Consider the following 18209-nt stretch of genomic DNA (forward strand, 5'->3'; position numbering starts at 1 on the left):
AATAAATATTTATCTACGTTCACGCTCCTTTACACCATTCTAATTGCACAGTATCTACACCATGTTCATTTCTCACCTGTTATTGTATTGTTCTCTGAAACATCTCCTGAGCATAGCCTAGCAAACCCTTCCCCTTGGGCTAGGGGGATAAAAGTTTGGTGTCTGTTTAGTAACCCAATAGATTTATGGGTATGGTGCTAAATGATACCACTTCCAATTTTTCTGACTCACTAGGCTAGTGAGAGTAGCCATAATATGCAGAAAATTTTACCTTGAAGATCACTTAGCAGACCACTGTATAGATAAACATAGGGCTAACAGGAAACGCATTAGTGGAAAGCAGATGGAGAGCACGGTATGTGGTTGGCATGGCCATTGTATTATGATTGTAAACCAGGAGGTGAGTTATGGTGGGACAAAAGAACAAGCATTTAAAACAATTATTTAGAAAGTCAGAGGGAATAAATATACTGAACTAAATGACTGGTAGTGACTAAGAAAGCTAAAGGGCAATGTATTCAAATCACAGCTATACCATTAAACAATGAGGGCATGCAGACAAAATGGAGTGACATGATGATTTGAGAAATGGAAGGCTTTTGATTTGAGGAAAATAAATAGACATGGTTCCTCTATGACCATCTGCTTATGCTGTGACTGAAGAGTCCAGAGAGCTAGAACAAGCCTGGTTATATGTTCTGAACTTGTGCCAAAAATTTCCGTATGGTTACCTTAATCTGTACAGAACATTGCATTAAAATAATTCAGTAATTTTATGAATCCCATACATTGATTCATCTCATCAACTCCATTCCAATTGCATTTTCATGTACATCTTTCTGAGCTGAGAGCAGCTGTCTCTTTGTTGCTTGCAGTTAGAAGCATTTGCTATACTTAACCAATTGTTTAATTTAAAATCTTGACTCTGTAACACATTTTAGTTCACCAAAGAACATTATGTGAGGTTTCAAATGAAAACTCCAAGTGTGTCAATGGTCTTTCATAGTGTGAAATGTGTATACACATACAATGTAAGGAGAGGTGTGTTTGTGTGTGTGTTTAAAAATATATATATATACTGTGACAGGGTTAGGCCAGATGGCTACAGGAGAGTAGTGAAAGTAGATACAGTAGCCTCAGATTAAGCAGGTCCCTTTTCCCTGGGTAAGATAACAGGGACTATTCCAGAACAATCAGGAACCTGCTAGAACCAGTTAAGGCAAGCAGGCTAATTAGGACACCTGGAGCCAATTAGGAAGTTACTAGAACCAACTAAGGCAGATAGGCTAATCAGGGCACGTGGTTAAAAAGAAAGACCTCCCTTCAGTTAGGGTGAGGCACGTAAGGAACTGGGAGTGAGAGGACAGGCTGCTGGAGGACTGAGGAATACAAATGCCATCAGGCATCAGGAAGAAGGTGCTGCGGTGAGGACAAAGAAGGTGCTGGGGGGAGGTCCAGGGGAAATGGGAGACAGGAAACACTGTAGACAGCTGCGATCCACAGGGCCCTGGGCTGGAACCTAGAGTAGAGGGCAGGCCCGGGTTACCCCCATTCCTCAACTCCCTATTTGACACATGAGGAGGTGACCTGGACTCTGGGTCCCACCGGAGGGGAAGGTCTCTGGCCTGTCCCCGACCCACTAGGTGGGACAGCAGAGACTGCAGGGATTGTTCTCCTCCTTTTCCCCCATGCTGGCCAGTGATGAGGTTAGCTGAGTGAATGGCAGGTTTGAGTCAGTGGCAAAAGTGGCCAAACTGAGGACTGCCATGAACCTCTGAGGCAAGCAAATCTGCCAGAAAGCACAAACCTACCAAGGCAGAGGAGGAACTTTGTCACTATATATATATATATATATATATATATATATATATATATATATATATATAGTGACGAATTTCCTCCTCTGCCTTTATATATATATATATATATATATAAACATTCAAGGTATCAGTCACTAGCAGTGGTGTAAAACAGTTTTTTTTGTCAGATGAGACGTCTGTTCACTTAACTGTCTGCTTGTAAATTGAGCCTTGTAAGCCAATACAATGGATGCTCATTTACATACAAAGTCAACAAAGATGTAAAGTCAACTGGGAAGCAGCACACAGGAAAAAAAACAAGCCCTGGGTGGTTATCCTGGCTGTGTACAAAGGCAATGAACTTTAGGGGTATAATGTTTAAAGCAAAGAAAACACCCCATAATCCTGCAGCTAAGAAGCAAATGGATCTTTGTTAATGATAACTGGATCTCAGCCAACCTTGGTTGAAAACTCTGAGGAAAGCTTTGGGTGAGAGAACCTTCTGGCTAAAGACATTTAATGGGTTAAGTTTAGTTTCTAGAAAATGTTATGATTGTTTTATAGGTACCCATCTGTTTCCAATTTCCTTCCTCGCTATCTCATGAATCTCGAGTCTTTGATAACAAACTTACTCTTGTGTTCACTATCAATATATCTCAGTGCTGTGATGTTAAGCAAAATGCTGGTCCTGAGCTGAATCTTACAAGCTGATGTGTACGCTACTCCTTTCAGGACAGCAAAACGGATGGTTGAGTAGCCAGTGTCAGGGGCTGGAGCTCACAGGGGAATGCTTCACAAGGACTTGGACTGGGGCGCACCTATTGTTTAACTGCAAGGCAAAGTAAGGCCTCCAGAGGCGAGTGCTTGAGTGGCTGATGGGCTGATGGTATCAGGGAACTAACAGCTAGCTAAGCACAGACCAGACTTTTCACTGGAAAGGCGGGAGAGAACCAAGGCGATTCTCAGTCCCAGGTACCCTGAGAACCATCCTATTAACTTTAGGGAGTCCAAGGTTCTGTTAATCTTTCCTGGAAAACTGTAGATGGGTATTAAAAACACTTACAACCTATTCATTTGTAGGAATAGTATAATGAGACACCACCTACCTACAACCATTGGTTAAGCCAGTTTGAGAGAAACTTTTTTGAAAGCTGAGCCTGCAGAGAAATGAAAATCAATTGCACTTCCCTTGAAACCCTGCCGTCTGTCAGAAAAAGCCTATATATCTTTCACATTCCCCAACAAGTCATCCTCCAGGCATTCACACTCGCTTGCTCTGGGAAATTCTGGTATAGCTCATCATAATATGAAACTTCCTTTCCTCTCATTTCATCACCCAGCAAAGCATGTAGCTAACAGCACTGACTTAAAGTATCGCTGGCATCTGAGAAATCCAATGAAATGAATGGGGAAGTTCAAATCTCAGAGCTAACATTTCAAGCTCTTGGCATTTCAATCTCTCAGCAGACTCAGAAGGATTGTCTGCAGCAGTGACACTGCCTTCAGATTCTGAAGATTTTATTTGTGACCATAACAGCTTGAGACTCTCCTTAATAAAAGCTGAGACTTTGGATGGAGAACAATTGAGGCTTGTCTGTACTACTCATTATGTTAATCCTTCAGGCCTGCTCCCCAAGGAGACCCACCCCACACTCTGGGAAATACGGGGTTAAATATCTGATGGCAAAAAAAAAGAAACTGAGATGATAAATACAATGGCACATGATCCCACATGGAAGATCTGAATTCCTTAATTCATGAAAGGTGCCATTCACTCAGCTCACATCAAGCCTGAGTAAATGGGCTCTATACAGCTAAAGTGAAGGGTGGGGAATAAGATGGCAAAATCCATCCAGCAACTCCAGGCAAGAAGTGAGACTGCAACCCATCTCCCCATCTTTATAGCTGCTGCCCTAATGAATGGGCTATGCTAGTAACAACCCCTTCACGCCTCTTGCATGGTGTTGGTGCTATCCTTGTCTGCCCTACTACCTCAACCAGGTCAGGGGCCCCATCATACACATCACTATACACGTGTATAGCAAATGGCAGACCTTGCCCCCAAGGAGTTCAGGTGAGATCACCCAGAGAAAAAGGGAGAAGAGAAAGTGCTCAAAGGGAGGAGGAGACACTGAAAATGGGCAGAGGTCTGAGAACTAGGAGAGGGTGGTACCTTGAAAGACAAGGGGAGGACAGGATGTCAGAGGACAAAAGCAGTGGCCAGGACGAGGCAGATGAAGTATGGTCCAGAGATGTAGCCAGTAGGGGTTTATTTCTATTGTTAAGAGTAGCTTCAGTGGAGTGATGGGAGCACAAGCCAGATGAGAGGATCCAGGATGGAGATAGGAGGAACTTAGCGCTCAGTGTCCCATTCAATGAGGTAAGAGGTGAAAGGAGATGGGGCAATAATTGGAGGGACAGGTGGTTCTGGTATCTGAGGATACAGGGGCCTATGGTCAAGGGGTGAAGTGGAAGGATTAGAAGTAGAGACTAGGTGAGAGTTCGGTGCCTGCAAGACTGGGGAGGTGGAAAAAGTAACAGGTAGTAGTAAGGGGAGTGGGAGATTTGTGATGTCATCTTGCTTAGGTTTTCACTGACTTCAAGCTAAAGAGAAGGGCAGGGGCTGAAGTAGTTCTTAAAGGGAGATCTAAGGTGGCAAACTGGTGGTAGAAGCCATGAAACTCAATCACCTTGGATAAATAGAGAGACTTGGGCTGGAAGACGGTAGAATGTGCAGAGTAGAACATCCACATGGCTTCTTGACTCTCTCTTGCTCCTGTGAAATAAACACAAAGAAAGCAGATACTATTATGTTCCCTTAAAAACTGAAGAGTTTAAGTTTGACTCCAACAGGGTGTCAAAGATCATTGTTTGTTTTGGGATTTTTTCCCCTGTGATCCAGTTTCTTTGTTCTAATTACCAAGTGTGCAGAGCATTCGCCTCAGCTTTCCATTGGCATCTATTAAATTTACTATCATCAAGCTAAAGAGAAAATGTCTCGTTTCCTGTAGCAGTTTAGTAGACCATTTCAAATACCGGAGTTCTGATTATTTGTATCTAATGTAAGTTGGGCTCTCTAAATGAGAAAATAGCTGCTAATTGATTGCAACAAACTATTCATATGTCATACTGAATACTTCATCTCTGAATGTGCCATTATTTAACACTAAACAATGTATTCATAATTAAGGAAGACTTTATTTACAGACACTTGCTCTTTGGGCTTCCAAGTCAGAAATGTCAGTCTTAATGCTTTTTTTTTTTTTAACTTTGAATTTTTACTAACAGTTCACAACAAACAGCCTGCAAGTCCGCCTTTGTTAGGGTTTACAATATGTTGAGTAAGGGATGCACATTAAAATGGATGAGACTTGATTTTCCTTTTCAAGAGTGGAGGTACTGGCAGCAAACAGAGGAAGCTGAGAACAATTATGTCATGTGATAGTTTTTACAAATGCTTATTCTCGGTGAGAATTTCTCCTCCCCAGTTTAATGGAGTGACAACTCTGCATATGTTTAGAATGTCATGTGGCTCTAAAAATGGATTCAATATATGTAATGAGTATTTTCTGAACTTTCTTATTGTCCAATTGCATACTATCCTTACCATATAATACTTGGCACATTAAACATGTAAAAGTGCTATGCAAACACTAGTTATGTAAACCAGACGCAAAGCAGGTATTTCACTGATGGCCCTTTTCATTTAGCTAGTCTTATTACAAAAGAATAGCCACTCAGGCTTTCTCTACTAGGTTTTCTATAATTATTACAAAGTTGAAGTATGAACATCCATTTTAAATAGCCTATTACGTGTATATGTGTTTAGATACATGATTACAGCAAATACTATAGAAATGGGGATTGTTTTCATTTTGAAAGCAACAAAAGGAAAGAGAAGAACACAATTCTAGATAGCTTTTTTTTTTTTCCTCCAGAGGCTCTAGATGAGAGCAATCAAGTCCCAGGGCCAATTCTGACTCCCAGCGAAGTCCAATGAGGGTTGGATCAAGCCATTCTGAAAGCAATTGAGTCACTGGAATGACCTAGCCGATAACATTCACATCAATGCTGCTGATGAATTAGAGCCTTGGGCACTAGCAGCACACTCAGCAATGCCTCTGAAGCAGACGTTGTTGCAGACTTTGAAGATAAGTGGCAGGGGAAGTATGAGAGACCACTGTATTGCAGTAGAGGCTTAACTCTGCTCTTATTGGGGCTGCATGGGTGCAAAATTTTGCCCCTGAATGTCCAATAGATAAGAGCTTTTTTCATAATGTTACAAAGGAGGCATGGGCCAATAAATCAGTTCCTGTATAGGAAGCAAATTACCACTAGGGACCAAATACCCCCTGTTCCATTCCTTTGTAACTGTCTTATTGTCTGTGTTTTGAGTTAATATATTGAATGACTGAGTTTTAAATAACACTTTACAAAGGGTAGGTCCACTTGACAGCTACATCATAGATGGCTGATCCTACAAATTCAGACTGACTCTCCCCAAGCAGAATGAGTAACTTCCACTCACTTCAATCTGAGTTACTTCTATCCTATCCTACGTGGGAGAATTGAGCCCCTGGGCTTTACTGTGGCCTGTGATTCAGTTCCTTTCAGGCACAGACTGCAGTTAATAAACACATGGGAAGAACAGGAGGACTTGTGGCACCTTAGAGACTAACAAATTTATTAGAGCATAAGCTTTCGTGGACTACAGCCCACTTCTTCGGATGCATATAGAATGGAACATATATTGAGGAGATATATATACACACATACAGAGAGCATAAACAGGTGGGAGTTGTCTTACCACCTCTGAGAGGCCAATTAATTAAGAGAAAAAAAACTTTTGAAGTGATAATCAAGCTAGCCGAGTACAGACAGACAGTTAGATAACAAGTGTGAGAATACTTACAAGGGGAAATAGATTCAATGTTTGTAATGGCTCAACCATTCCCAGTCCTTATTCAAACCGCTGTTGATTGTGTCTAGTCAACAGCGGTTTGAATAAGGACTGGGAATGGTTGAGCCATTACAAACATTGAATCTATTTCCCCTTGTAAGTATTCTCACACTTGTTATCTAACTGTCTGTCTGTACTCGGCTAGCTTGATTATCACTTCAAAAGTTTTTTTTCTCTTAATTAATTGGCCTCTCAGAGGTGGTAAGACAACTCCCACCTGTTTATGCTCTCTGTATGTGTGTATATATATCTCCTCAATATATGTTCCATTCTATATGCATCCGAAGAAGTGGGCTGTAGTCCACGAAAGCTTATGCTCTAATAAATTTGTTAGTCTCTAAGGTGCCACAAGTCCTCCTGTTCTTCTTTTTGCGGATACAGACTAACACGGCTGCTATTCTGAAACACATGGGAGGAGATTATATTACTTTGGTCTAAAGCCTTCAGCTGATGCATACTAAGGAGAAATAGTATGCTGCAGGCAATGAACTGTATTATTAGCACTACTAAAGTAGAGGTATTATAAAGTACAGCATGCTTTGCATAATCACATGAAAAGCCAGGCAGGGCTCATTGCTGCTTTCATCACGAAGAAGCTGGACATCATTTAAAAGAGTACATAGATGCTGCCAGTATTGCTAAAATCAAGACAGGCTACTGGACACCTTTAAAGAAGTCCAACGGGATTGCATAGGGTGTAAGTGAAGGCAGACTCTAGCCCCATTGTAGTTGGGTTTAGTAATTTAGTGGACATTGTCAGGCTAACAGCGTGTGCTGTGCCTGTAATGAACTCTTCTGCTGAGTTATGCAGAGCTGATTACACTCAATGATCAGCGGAACATCTTTGTCAGGAAGGCCTCTGTGTTAGCTTTCCATTTCTTTAAACAGTTGGGAGCCAATTCTGCCTGAACTCATGTGGCTATGCAAAGTCTCAAAAGCAAGGGTAGAACTGGTGTATTGTTGCATCTTAAGGGGCATGCCACAGAGTAGTGAAGATCTGTCCACGGCAAGATAGACAATTGGCCTGCATGTGTGGAAGCGAGGGGAGGAGCAAGGGCAAAGCCACTTGGTATGTGACTGTGCAGATCCACTGGCCAAAACTCCCCCGTAAGGAGCTGCAGGGGGAGCAACACTTCAGTACTAGCCGCCGAGTGACACACTAGGCAGTAATCACACAGCTGCCCTACCTATCAAGGTCATATTGGTGTTGTCTGAAGCTTGTGACTTCCCCTTCCTTTTGTGAGCTGGGGTGAAGGGGAAAAGTGCCAGGAATGTTCATTGATGGGGGGTTAATGGAGCCTACACCGTGCACACTAGTTGCTTATCCCCTCCCCCAGGGACTGAATTGTGAAGCCTTCACATCTGTAGATGTACACAAATCCTAAATTAATGAGAATTTTGCCACTGCCTTCAATGGAAGCCAGACAAGACCCTCAATAGGCCTGATCCAAAATCCATTGAACTGAATGAGAAAACTCTCATGGATTTGAGTAGACTTTAGATTAGGCCCTGTCATCTCAAAACGAACTGGTAACAATTCTGCTTGTTTCTGATATGTAAAGAGAGCTGAAGCTGAGTTCTGGTACCATTACTGCCCTAAAGCAATGCTGAAACTTCTTAGAACTATCTTTAAACACCACCTTTAACCACCTTTAACTTTCAGAATGTCGCTGGCTATTAGTCCCTTACATCCTGTGTGTGTGTGTGTGTATGTGCAGTGTACATATATCGGTCTTAAAATCATGGTGGTGAATGTTATTCACAGGCCCTGGTCCAGGAAAGCAAGCACACACTGAAGTCATGGATCAGGGTCTTTTTATTCACTGAGTTTTTTGCTCAACTTTACCACTAGCACCAAGAAAATGAGATTGAGATATAAAGATCACTTTAAAAAAAAAAAAGCCTGATTATTACAGCAGCATCTAGGATCCCCACTGACAGACCAAGAAGCTACTGTGCGAAGTGCTGTACAAACACACAAATCCTGCAGAACTTCATTTGCACGAGGAATCTTTTTTTTTTTTTTTTTTGGAGAATCCCTCCAATCCCTCGTCTTCCTGCCTCTGCAATCTAGAATGGTGGGGTTTTCTTGATTTTGTTTTTTGGCTTTTCTCTTAAGCTAAAGTAAGAATTGTATCTTTTGAATGGCTTTGTTTTATGAAAAACACTATGCTGGTGAATCAAATGTTTCCTGTTTATCAGTACACATCAACCCAAGTATCATTTGGCTGCACAGACCACTATTATACTGTTTGATTTATGCAACATTGTTGTCTGAAATTGCTGATGCTGTGCTAAATTTCCTTGTTTTGTAAGCGATGGAATAATAAGTAACCTTGTGGTGGGCGGGAGGAGAACAAGAGTTCTAGAGGGAAACAAACCAAGCACTGTTATCTGCAGCCCTGGGATTTTCATTATTTCTGAACACAGAACTGATTCTGACAGCTTGGTACTCCTCCAGCGTGCCATATGCAAAGGGCTGCTCCCTCCATGGGGCAAACAGCATGTCACACCTGTTCCCCTCTCTGTTCTCCCTCTACCCACCTCCTGCCCACAGGAGTTTAGCAGTTGGATCTGTGTAATTAGGGATTCCCTAGGCGAGCCCTAACCTCATCCCCAAAACCTCTTTCCATGCTGGTGGGAATGGAATCCCACGAGACTCTGCTCCAGTTCAGTCACCTGCTCCACTTCCATTGTCTGTCAGACCTTCTGTGCCCATGGGTGGTGGAATTAATGGGATTTGCTCTTCAGATATTCCGTTTACTTGTACACATTCCCATTCTCCAACAAGTAGCTTCAAACCATCCTGCCCCCCCATCTTTTTTTTTTTTTTAAGCAACCTAGCAGAAGGGCAACTAAAATGATTAGGGGTTTGGAACAGGTCCCATCTGAGGAGAGATTAAAGAGGCTAGGACTTTTCAGCTTGGAAAAGAGGACACTAAGAGGGGATATGATACAGGTATATAAAATCATGAGTGGAGAAAGTGAATAAGGAAAAGTTATTTACTTGTTCCCATAATATAAGAACTAGGGGCCACCAAATGAAATTAATGGGCAGCAGGTTTAAAACAAATAAAAGGGCATTCTTCTTCACACAGCGCACAGTCAACCTGTGGAACTCCTTGCCTGAGGAGGTTGTGAAGGCTAGGACAGTAAAAGGGTTTAAAAGAGAACTAGATAAATTCATGGAGGTTAAGTCCATTAATGGCTATTAGCCAGGATGGGTAAGGAATGGTGTCCCTAGCCTCTGTTTGTCAGAGGGTGGAGATGGATGGCAGGAGAGAGATCACTTGATCATTACCCGTTAGGTTCATTCCCTCTGGGGCACCTGGCATTGGTCACTGTCGGCAGACAGGATGCTGGGCTGGATGGACCCTTGGTCTGACCCAGTATGGCCATTCTTATGTTCTTAATAATATTCCCTATTTCCCCTCCTCTAAGTGACACACACAGCCTGAGGCCTGGGTTGGACAAATTAAGTTCTGCACTAGCAGTAGGTTTAAGGTGCAGTGTCTCACAATCCTGAGGAGCCAAAAACAAGCTTCAAACCATTAGAAAATGCAGATTGCCAGCTTCCTAGAAGACATACATTTCCTTCTAGCCCTGAAGAGACCTGAAATCAACTAGTTTTAGGTGGAAAGGAGCTATTTTAGTTCACCTTCAACACTGTACACCTGGCTGTGAGCACTACAGAGGAACTGTGCTAAGTCAGTTGTTAGGTTTTACAGGAGAGCTATGACAAATAGTCCCAATAACACTTAGTAAAACTCAGTGAAATAGAATAGCTCTTCTGTGACATCATGGCATATAGAGAACAGGCTAGTACTGTAGAGCTTTTATCGCCACTGGTTTGAAATGCCTCACATTGAGTAATGCAGCCCTCCTAAACGTTTGCTTGTAAAATCGCACTCCATCAGAGGTCTAGAATACAGTGGTGAAATGTCCTGACATATCTATATACAGTATAGATTTTGGTTTTTTAGATATGTGTGTTTTAATTACATATCTTCCCCAACAGTTCTTTGTTCACCACCAGTTCGTGATGGTTTTAAATGAACTTTTGCCTCCAGACTGGTAGCAATGAAAGATCACGTGAGGGATGCTACAGTGACCCCTCCCAAAGCACAGAATTGGCCGAGCAGACTGGTTGCTTGAACAAGGTCTGGGCTCTGTTCCCAGCTCTGTCACTCACCTGCTGCGTCACTTCCCCTCTGTGGTGCTGTTGCCCCGACCTTGATCCTTTCTCCTGTTTGTAATCTGAACTGTAACACTCCAGGACAAGCAGTGTCTCACTGTGTTTGTATAAGGTCTTGCACAATGCAGCCTTCATCTTAGTGGGGGATTGTAGGCACTGCTGTCCTCCTTAAATATTAGGAAGCATGATCTGGTGATTAGGCCGTTAAGCCTAGGACTTGGGAGACTTGGGTTCCATTCGCTGCTCTGCCACAGACTTTGAGACCTGGAACAAATCACTTAGCTTCTTTGTGCCTCTGTTCCCCATCTGTAAAATGGGAATAACCACACTACCCTACCTCCTGGAGAGGGTTGGGGCTAAACACATTTAAAGATTGTGAAATGCTCACCCAATAGGGTGATGAGGAGGGGGAATTGTTTCTTGATGCCACATATGGCGATTAGTTAGACCCTGAGCAAGAGCCAGCCAGCCAAGTACATGAGAGAGAAGATGCTCAATGCTACCTCCAGCACTGGCCCACCCTATCCAGCATCCCAGCTCTAGTTGGGGCCATTTCTGATGTTTCAGGGAGGGTGGGAAATCCCCAGCATAGCATCCTCTCAAATCTGAAATATATGATACCCACCTGTAATTTTGGGCCCTAAAAACTCTTTATATTGGGTCCACTTCACTTACTAACCATCACCTGCAATCATTTGGTATTGGTGGCTTGATAGGAAAACGTTCTTTAAAGAACTACATATTCTCTTCTTCCCCAAGAAATCGATGTGATGGTGGTAGAGGTGAAAGAATACATACATTTAAAACCACAAACGGGATGATAAAAAAAATGCTGTCCCCTCAATGCACTAATTCTCAAGTGCTGTGTTGGAACTTGGTTAGCTCAGTTGACCAGCAAGGGGTAAGAATCACACTAAGATTTTTTTTTTTTAAATCAGGGCCATATGTTTTCTGCAATAATCTGTGCTTCAAGGAGGGACAGTAACACTAACAGCAACTATGATATTTTGTATCATTCACATAAACCATGTTGTGAAAGAAACCGGCACAAAAGAAGAGCATTCGGGCTTCACTGTGCAGATGATCATTGCTGAAGCCTGAATCCCTTCCATAGGGGGAGTCTGAATTGAATTCTCTGAATCAAGGGATACTTGCCTGTCAGAGTCCTGAGGTCTAGCTACTGTGTTTAGAATATGGCCATCGTGCAGGCTGCTACCAGTCTAGAATTAGAGGCCACTCAAGAGGTAAGTGAAGCTTTTGACTTCTAGAACGACCCCCCTCTGTTTATGGTGGGGGGAGTTTTCCATTAAAGACAAGGTTTCTATTTTATTTATTCAGGTTCTTTCTTATACTGCACTCATCTCCCAGGTATCTGCCGTTCTCCCCAGGCTGGCACTCCGTTGTCATGGGCAAGCATGTTCGAGGCCTTCCTTTGACACACGTTGACATAGTTGGATCTGAATTCTTTCAAAGCAAAAGACAGTAAAAGACCCTTCGTCTTGGCCAGAGATTTCTGAGGCAAAAGCGCAAGTAGTTCCTATTAAAGATATGAAGAGCGCAACCTCTCTGAAGTGCAATATTTCCTCCCCATCAAAAAAATAAGGGTTCTCAAACTACGGGAGAGGATTTTACCTGTCTTTGCACACTGCTTTACTCATAGACTCATAGACTCATAGACTTTAAGGTCAGAAGGGACCATTATGATCATCTGGTCTGACCCCCTGCATGCTGCAGGCCACAAAACCGTCCCTACCCTTTCCTTGACTCTGCTGATGAAGTCCCCAAATCCTGTGTCTTAGTGACTTCAATTGGCAGAGAACCCTCCTGCTAGAGATCCCTGCCCCATGCTGCGGAGGAAGGCGAAAAACCTCCAGGGCCTCAGCCAATCTACCCTGGAGGAAAATTCCTTCCCGACCCCAAATGTGGCGATCAGTAAGACCCCGAGCATGTAGGCAAGAGTCTCCAGCCTAACCCTTGTTAGCCATTATACTGTTTGCCTACCATTGCTTGGTATTCCACAACTAATATGTTTTACCATTAAACCATTCCCTCCATAAACTTGTCTAACTTAATCTTAAAACCAGACAGGTCCCTTGCCCCCACCGTTTCCCTCGGAAGGCCATTCCAATATTTCACCCCTCTGACGGTCAGAAACCTTCGTCTAATTTCAAGCCTAAACTTCCCCACGGCCAGTTTATATCCATTTGTTCTCGTGTCTACATTAGTACTAAGCTGGAATAATTCCTCTCCCTCCCTTGTATTTATCCCTCTGATATGTTTAAAGAGAGTTTACGGAGTTTCCTCCAAAGTTATGTTTTTAGGCTTGGCAGGAGTAGATTTTTTGAGGTGGGGGGTTACTATAGATCGGAGTAGGCAACCTATGGCACACGTGCCAAAGGCGGCACTCAAGCTGATTTTCAGTGGCACTCACACTGCCCGGGTCCTGGCCACTGGTCTGGGGGGCTCTGCATTTTAATTTAATTTTAAAAGAAGCTTCTTAAACATTTTAAAAACCTTATTTACTTTACATACATAGTTTAGTTCTATATTATAGACTTATAGAAAGAGACCTTCTAAAAACGTTAAAATGTATGACTGGCGCATGAAACCTTAAATCAGAGTGAATAAATGAAGACTCAGCACACTGCTTCTGAAAGGTTGCTGACCCCTGCGATAGATGTTTGGTTTTTTGAGTATTTTCCAATTATAGGTTTAAATTTTCAGTTGTGCAAAATTATGGGAGGGAGTGAAACAATTATTGATGATGCTGAGATTCAAAAAGTTAAAGCATTATAATAATTAAAACACAAATTGTCAACACCACATCAAAATATGCTACGTACATATCCTTAAATCAAACTAAGTTCTCAAGCAGCATTTTTCTCACTTGGCCCACCTGTACATTTCTTTTATCAATGCAAATATTTTTTCCTCTGTTTGTGCGCATTTGATAAATGTCTATTTCACCAATAGAAATCAAATCCTTCCAAGCCTACGTATGCTCAACCCAAAAGGCCCCAGGTACCTTCCTCTAGACATTCTCTGCAAAATTATAATTGCGCCAACTCCCAGGATTCCCAGGAGGGAATACAGTTAGTTTGGTCAACCATAAAGATGCCTCCCAGGGATGTACTGACATTTTGACAGTTTCCCTGAAAATGTCATAGCTGTATTAACTCTGGATTTGGTTCTTCAGCAGCTACATTTGGCATTTATAAATCGATTTTTTCCTGGTAACCATCTCATCTGTTCAAAGCTGAGAGCTTTGTCTTGCCAACGCTCCTCATTTTATTTTGTTTTGGTTTTTTGTTTTTGTTTTTGTTTGTGTTTTCTTTTTTGCAGGCCCAAAGTGTCCCTTTGCCTCATTCCAGAAAAATCTAATTGTACCGTTCAAGTAGAACATGCCATTCCAAAAGATGGGAAAATGTTAGGCACAGCAAGACGTCTTGTAACTAACTGACTGAATGCTTCTTCTGAGGGACCATTCTAGGTGAAAAAGTAAATCTGCCTCCATGTGAATTTTAATCCATGGCCTTTGTTTTAAGGTGTCATTGAGGCAGTCTGGGATGCAGACACCTGTCCACTGGATTGAGACCAAAAGTTGTTTCATATAGGTCATTGAATAAACATCAACTGATGAGAGTTTTCGATGGCTACTGATTTTAGTAGGACTGTACATTTTCATCTCTGGTAAATTTCCCATTACTAACATCCAGTCCAGTTCTTGTTAACTTTGTGTCATGTCATGTTGCTTGTTCTTGCAGTTTTTTGATGGCTACAGACGCCTCCTGGAAAGAGGTGTCACTGCAGTAAGGTGAAAGATCTGGATTTCTCCAAAAAGCTTACTTTCATCAAAACTTACTTACATCAATACCAACCAGTCAAATCAAGGAGGGGCAAGACCTATTAGTCAGAATGACAAATGGTGATGTAAAAATCCAAAATGTAGGTGACACAACTCATTTAGCACTAAAATATTTGCATGCAGTGGCTCTAAGACTTTTTGAGATTCAGTGATCACTGAATGGCCTAATGGGAAGGATTAAGTGAACAGTATTTTATAATAATTCAGTTTTCTTCACAAAAGATTGTGGGAAGTTTTCTGGATTAGTTGGATGAAAGAGTGAGTTCTAGTAAACAGTTCGGGAAGAACCATTATATTGCTTGACAATATATAGTAAGGAAAGAAAGGACAATTGACTTTCCAAATGCTCTTAACCAGGGCCGGCTCCAGGCACCAGGCAACCAAGCACATGCTTGGGGCGGCACCTGGTAAGGGGCGGCCAATCTTCGGGTGATCAACCTGTACAAAGGTTTAAAATATTTCTATTACTATCACCACATTTGTTAGGGTTAATTTCTAATACTTTGAGTGGGGCTAAGTTTTTAAAATATCGATTAAATGTGCAGCTACTTGCTACAAAGCCCTTCGCCTGGAATGCGAACAAACTTGTGCTTATAGCAACCCTACAATAACTAATACAGACTGCCGCGCTTTCTTAGAAAGCATGTCTATTCATTTCTGATTCCTTAGGAAGCATGACTATTAATCACTGATTATCAATAGTTACCTATAAAAGTTGTCTTAATGGAAAGTGTACTCCAAAAATGGGTGGAGAAAAGAGAACAGATCCTTGATAGCCAACATAACACAGACCATCCGAAAAAGTGAAAAATGAAGGTAATCCTTTTCCAGGAAGGCTGAGATTACCTTTATGTATGAGTAGTATTACTGCATATATCTTAATGTGTGTATGTATTATGTTATAGCCCAGATCATCAAAAGATTTTTTGGCAACCTCACCAGGTTCGGACTATTGTCACAGAAGTGGTGTTAACTGTGTGCTGATATTCTGGTTGGCCATAGCACCCACTTCAACATTTGAGAAGACTGCTTATTCATGGCAGGAGAATAATCTGCATTATTGTTGTTTGCTTATCATGGTGCCAGAAAGCTGCAGCTGAGATTGGCTCCCCATTGTTCTAGGTCTTGTACAAATATCGAGTCCCTGTACCAAAAAATGTACTGTCTAAATAGATGAATAAAGGTGGGGGAGTAGGGGGAAGAAGTAGTATCATTCCCATTTCACAAATGGGGGAACTGAGGCATAAAGACTAAATGACTCGCCCAAGTTCACATTAGGGAGTTTGTGGCAGAGCCAGGAACTAAACCAGCATCTCTTTTGGTTCCTGTCTCTTACCTCTTACCCCTAACTTTTCCACATCCTGCTTGTTAGGGATGCATAGACACATGGCACGCATGTCTTCAAATATATGCAGTGCTCCTGGAGTCCCTCTGTGCGTGGTCGGAGAGCCAGACTCAAGCTCCAACTTATCCATTTTGCTTGTGACTTTACTTGCTGGCACCCTCCACTATTAGGTGAAGGGGGCGGGGACTCTTCTCGCTAAGAGAAATTATAAATATAACCGATGTAATGTGCAGAATGTTTGATCTTCCCTGTGAATTGACTTAAATATACACTGAACTGTTATTTGCAACCTGCCTGGTCATTGGCACACTTGTAATGCTGTCTTTGTCTCTTTCCACCAGCAAGTGAGGTGTAGGTGAAATGGATTTAGGTGGATTAAAATGAAAGCTTTAATTTTTAAAGGTATCCTAAATCCATAGTGCCATATTCTCTGCTGATGTAAATTGGTGTTGATCCACTAAGTTCAATGGGCCAATGTCAGCTTCCTCCAGCTGAAGATCTGTCCCTTAATGCGGAGAAGATGGCAGCTGATATATCAAATTGCAGTGCTTCTTTCCAAATAATTTGTCTGCTCTCTTGACAGACTTATGATTTCACACCTGTGCAACTATTATGCTATAATTGTTTCAATTATGAAAATGTTGACAATTTTTAATATTCAGAAGTAAAATGTCTTTCAGATCTCTGGCTCTGGTATTCCCTTCAGGCATTCCAACCATATCATATCTTCTTTCCCTGATAAATCCCCATCTTTATTCTTGACAGTGTTGCATCTTCCTAACGTAGCCTGAATTTTTCTCCTAATTCAAAACATTCAAATAAATGGAGACTACTTTCTGCTCCTGTAATGTATTTTTATAATGTAATATAATATAGCAGTAAGCAAAACATCCTTGGCTTATTTTCAGAAATAACTGGTGATTTTGGTGTGTCCACATTTCAGGTACTCACCTTCTCATGATTGGGTGGAGGATGCTCAGTACTGCCTTTAAAATCAAGCTTATTTTTAGATGTCTGAAATTGGGCACTCAAAATCACTATTCCTATCTGAAAATCCTGGATACTATTTATTTAAAAAAAAAATCAGAAACCAAATATTTAAATTTCATTAGTATGTAGAGCATCTTGACCATCAATAAAAGACAGGGAACCTGCAGGTAACTTAATATATATATTTCAAGATAATAGAGTGCCAACAATATGTTCATTTAAACTACTTATGATGGCTCAGTTCAAAATTACGGTGCATTAAAATCCACTGAATGCCACAAGGCTTCTAAATTAGGAAAAACATGTCAAACGACATGTGGAAATGGGCTCTTGTGCAAGAGGAGTTTGCAGTGAGAAGAATGAGTATTGTTCCCTGGAGTAAATAAATCCCAGTTTGGTAATTCCGTACCAGCTTTTACTATTTCTCTCCAAGCACTTGTTGTCTTTTGGTTTTTTTATTTGTTCCATTGTGCATCTCTATTAGATATTGCTCATGGGACAGCTATCAAGAAACACCCTGCTGTGCTGTGGTGTGGCGAATGAAGGCATTTTCAACCATAAACAAGGTATTGTGTGGTTTAACACAATGACAATGACAAGTCTCCCATGGCTTGTAATTGTTTAAATGTATCTTACTTGTATTGCTTAGAGATGCAGTGTCTTTGAGAAACTGACCAATTTGACAAAAGCTTTAAATGATCAGGCTGCTACAGGGTAGATTAGAAGGTGGTTTTTATGAAGCATGTCGCATGCTTATTTGGTGTGGTCCGTGAATCAGTCTGTTTATATCTTTTTTCCTACGTCTCTCTTTCAAAAGAGACTTAGATTCCTAAGTCCTATTGACTGTCATTAGAGTTAGGCACTTACCTGTATGGGACTTAGGCTCTTAGTCAGTTAGGCACTTTAAAAAGTATGGGGGTGAAATTTAATTGAGTTAAATTCAAGAATAAGGCTTGAGAAAGTTTTTATTCTCGTGGATGAATGTTTACTCACCTGGGGATTATTTGCATGCATAGGAGATCGCTAGCATGACAAAATTCTGTAATATTGCAATA

At 41.5% G+C, this 18209-nt stretch overlaps 1 protein-coding gene across 20 annotated transcripts in view; it reads left to right on the forward strand.

Annotated features, from left to right (window-relative positions):
• The window catches only part of PAK5 (p21 (RAC1) activated kinase 5), a 188872-nt gene that overhangs the window by 83110 nt on the left and 87553 nt on the right, over positions 1–18209 (forward strand). For 9 of the 20 annotated variants that reach the window (XM_065589794.1, XM_065589784.1, XM_042846889.2 and 6 more), the window contains one exon: positions 17639–17720. The exons of 5 other annotated variants lie outside the window; for them this stretch is intronic. In XM_065589794.1, the coding sequence (XP_065445866.1) occupies positions 17648–17720 (73 nt within the window). In that variant the 5' untranslated portion in view covers positions 17639–17647. Of the gene's footprint in view, positions 1–14718; positions 14900–17638; positions 17721–18209 lie in introns of all 20 variants that reach the window. 6 more of the 20 variants (XM_005287413.5, XM_065589793.1, XM_042846859.2 and 3 more) reach the window with 1 other exon arrangement.

This window comes from Chrysemys picta, chromosome 3 (genome assembly GCF_011386835.1).
Source record: "Chrysemys picta bellii isolate R12L10 chromosome 3, ASM1138683v2, whole genome shotgun sequence".
In the NCBI taxonomy this organism is placed as follows: Eukaryota; Metazoa; Chordata; order Testudines; family Emydidae; genus Chrysemys; species Chrysemys picta.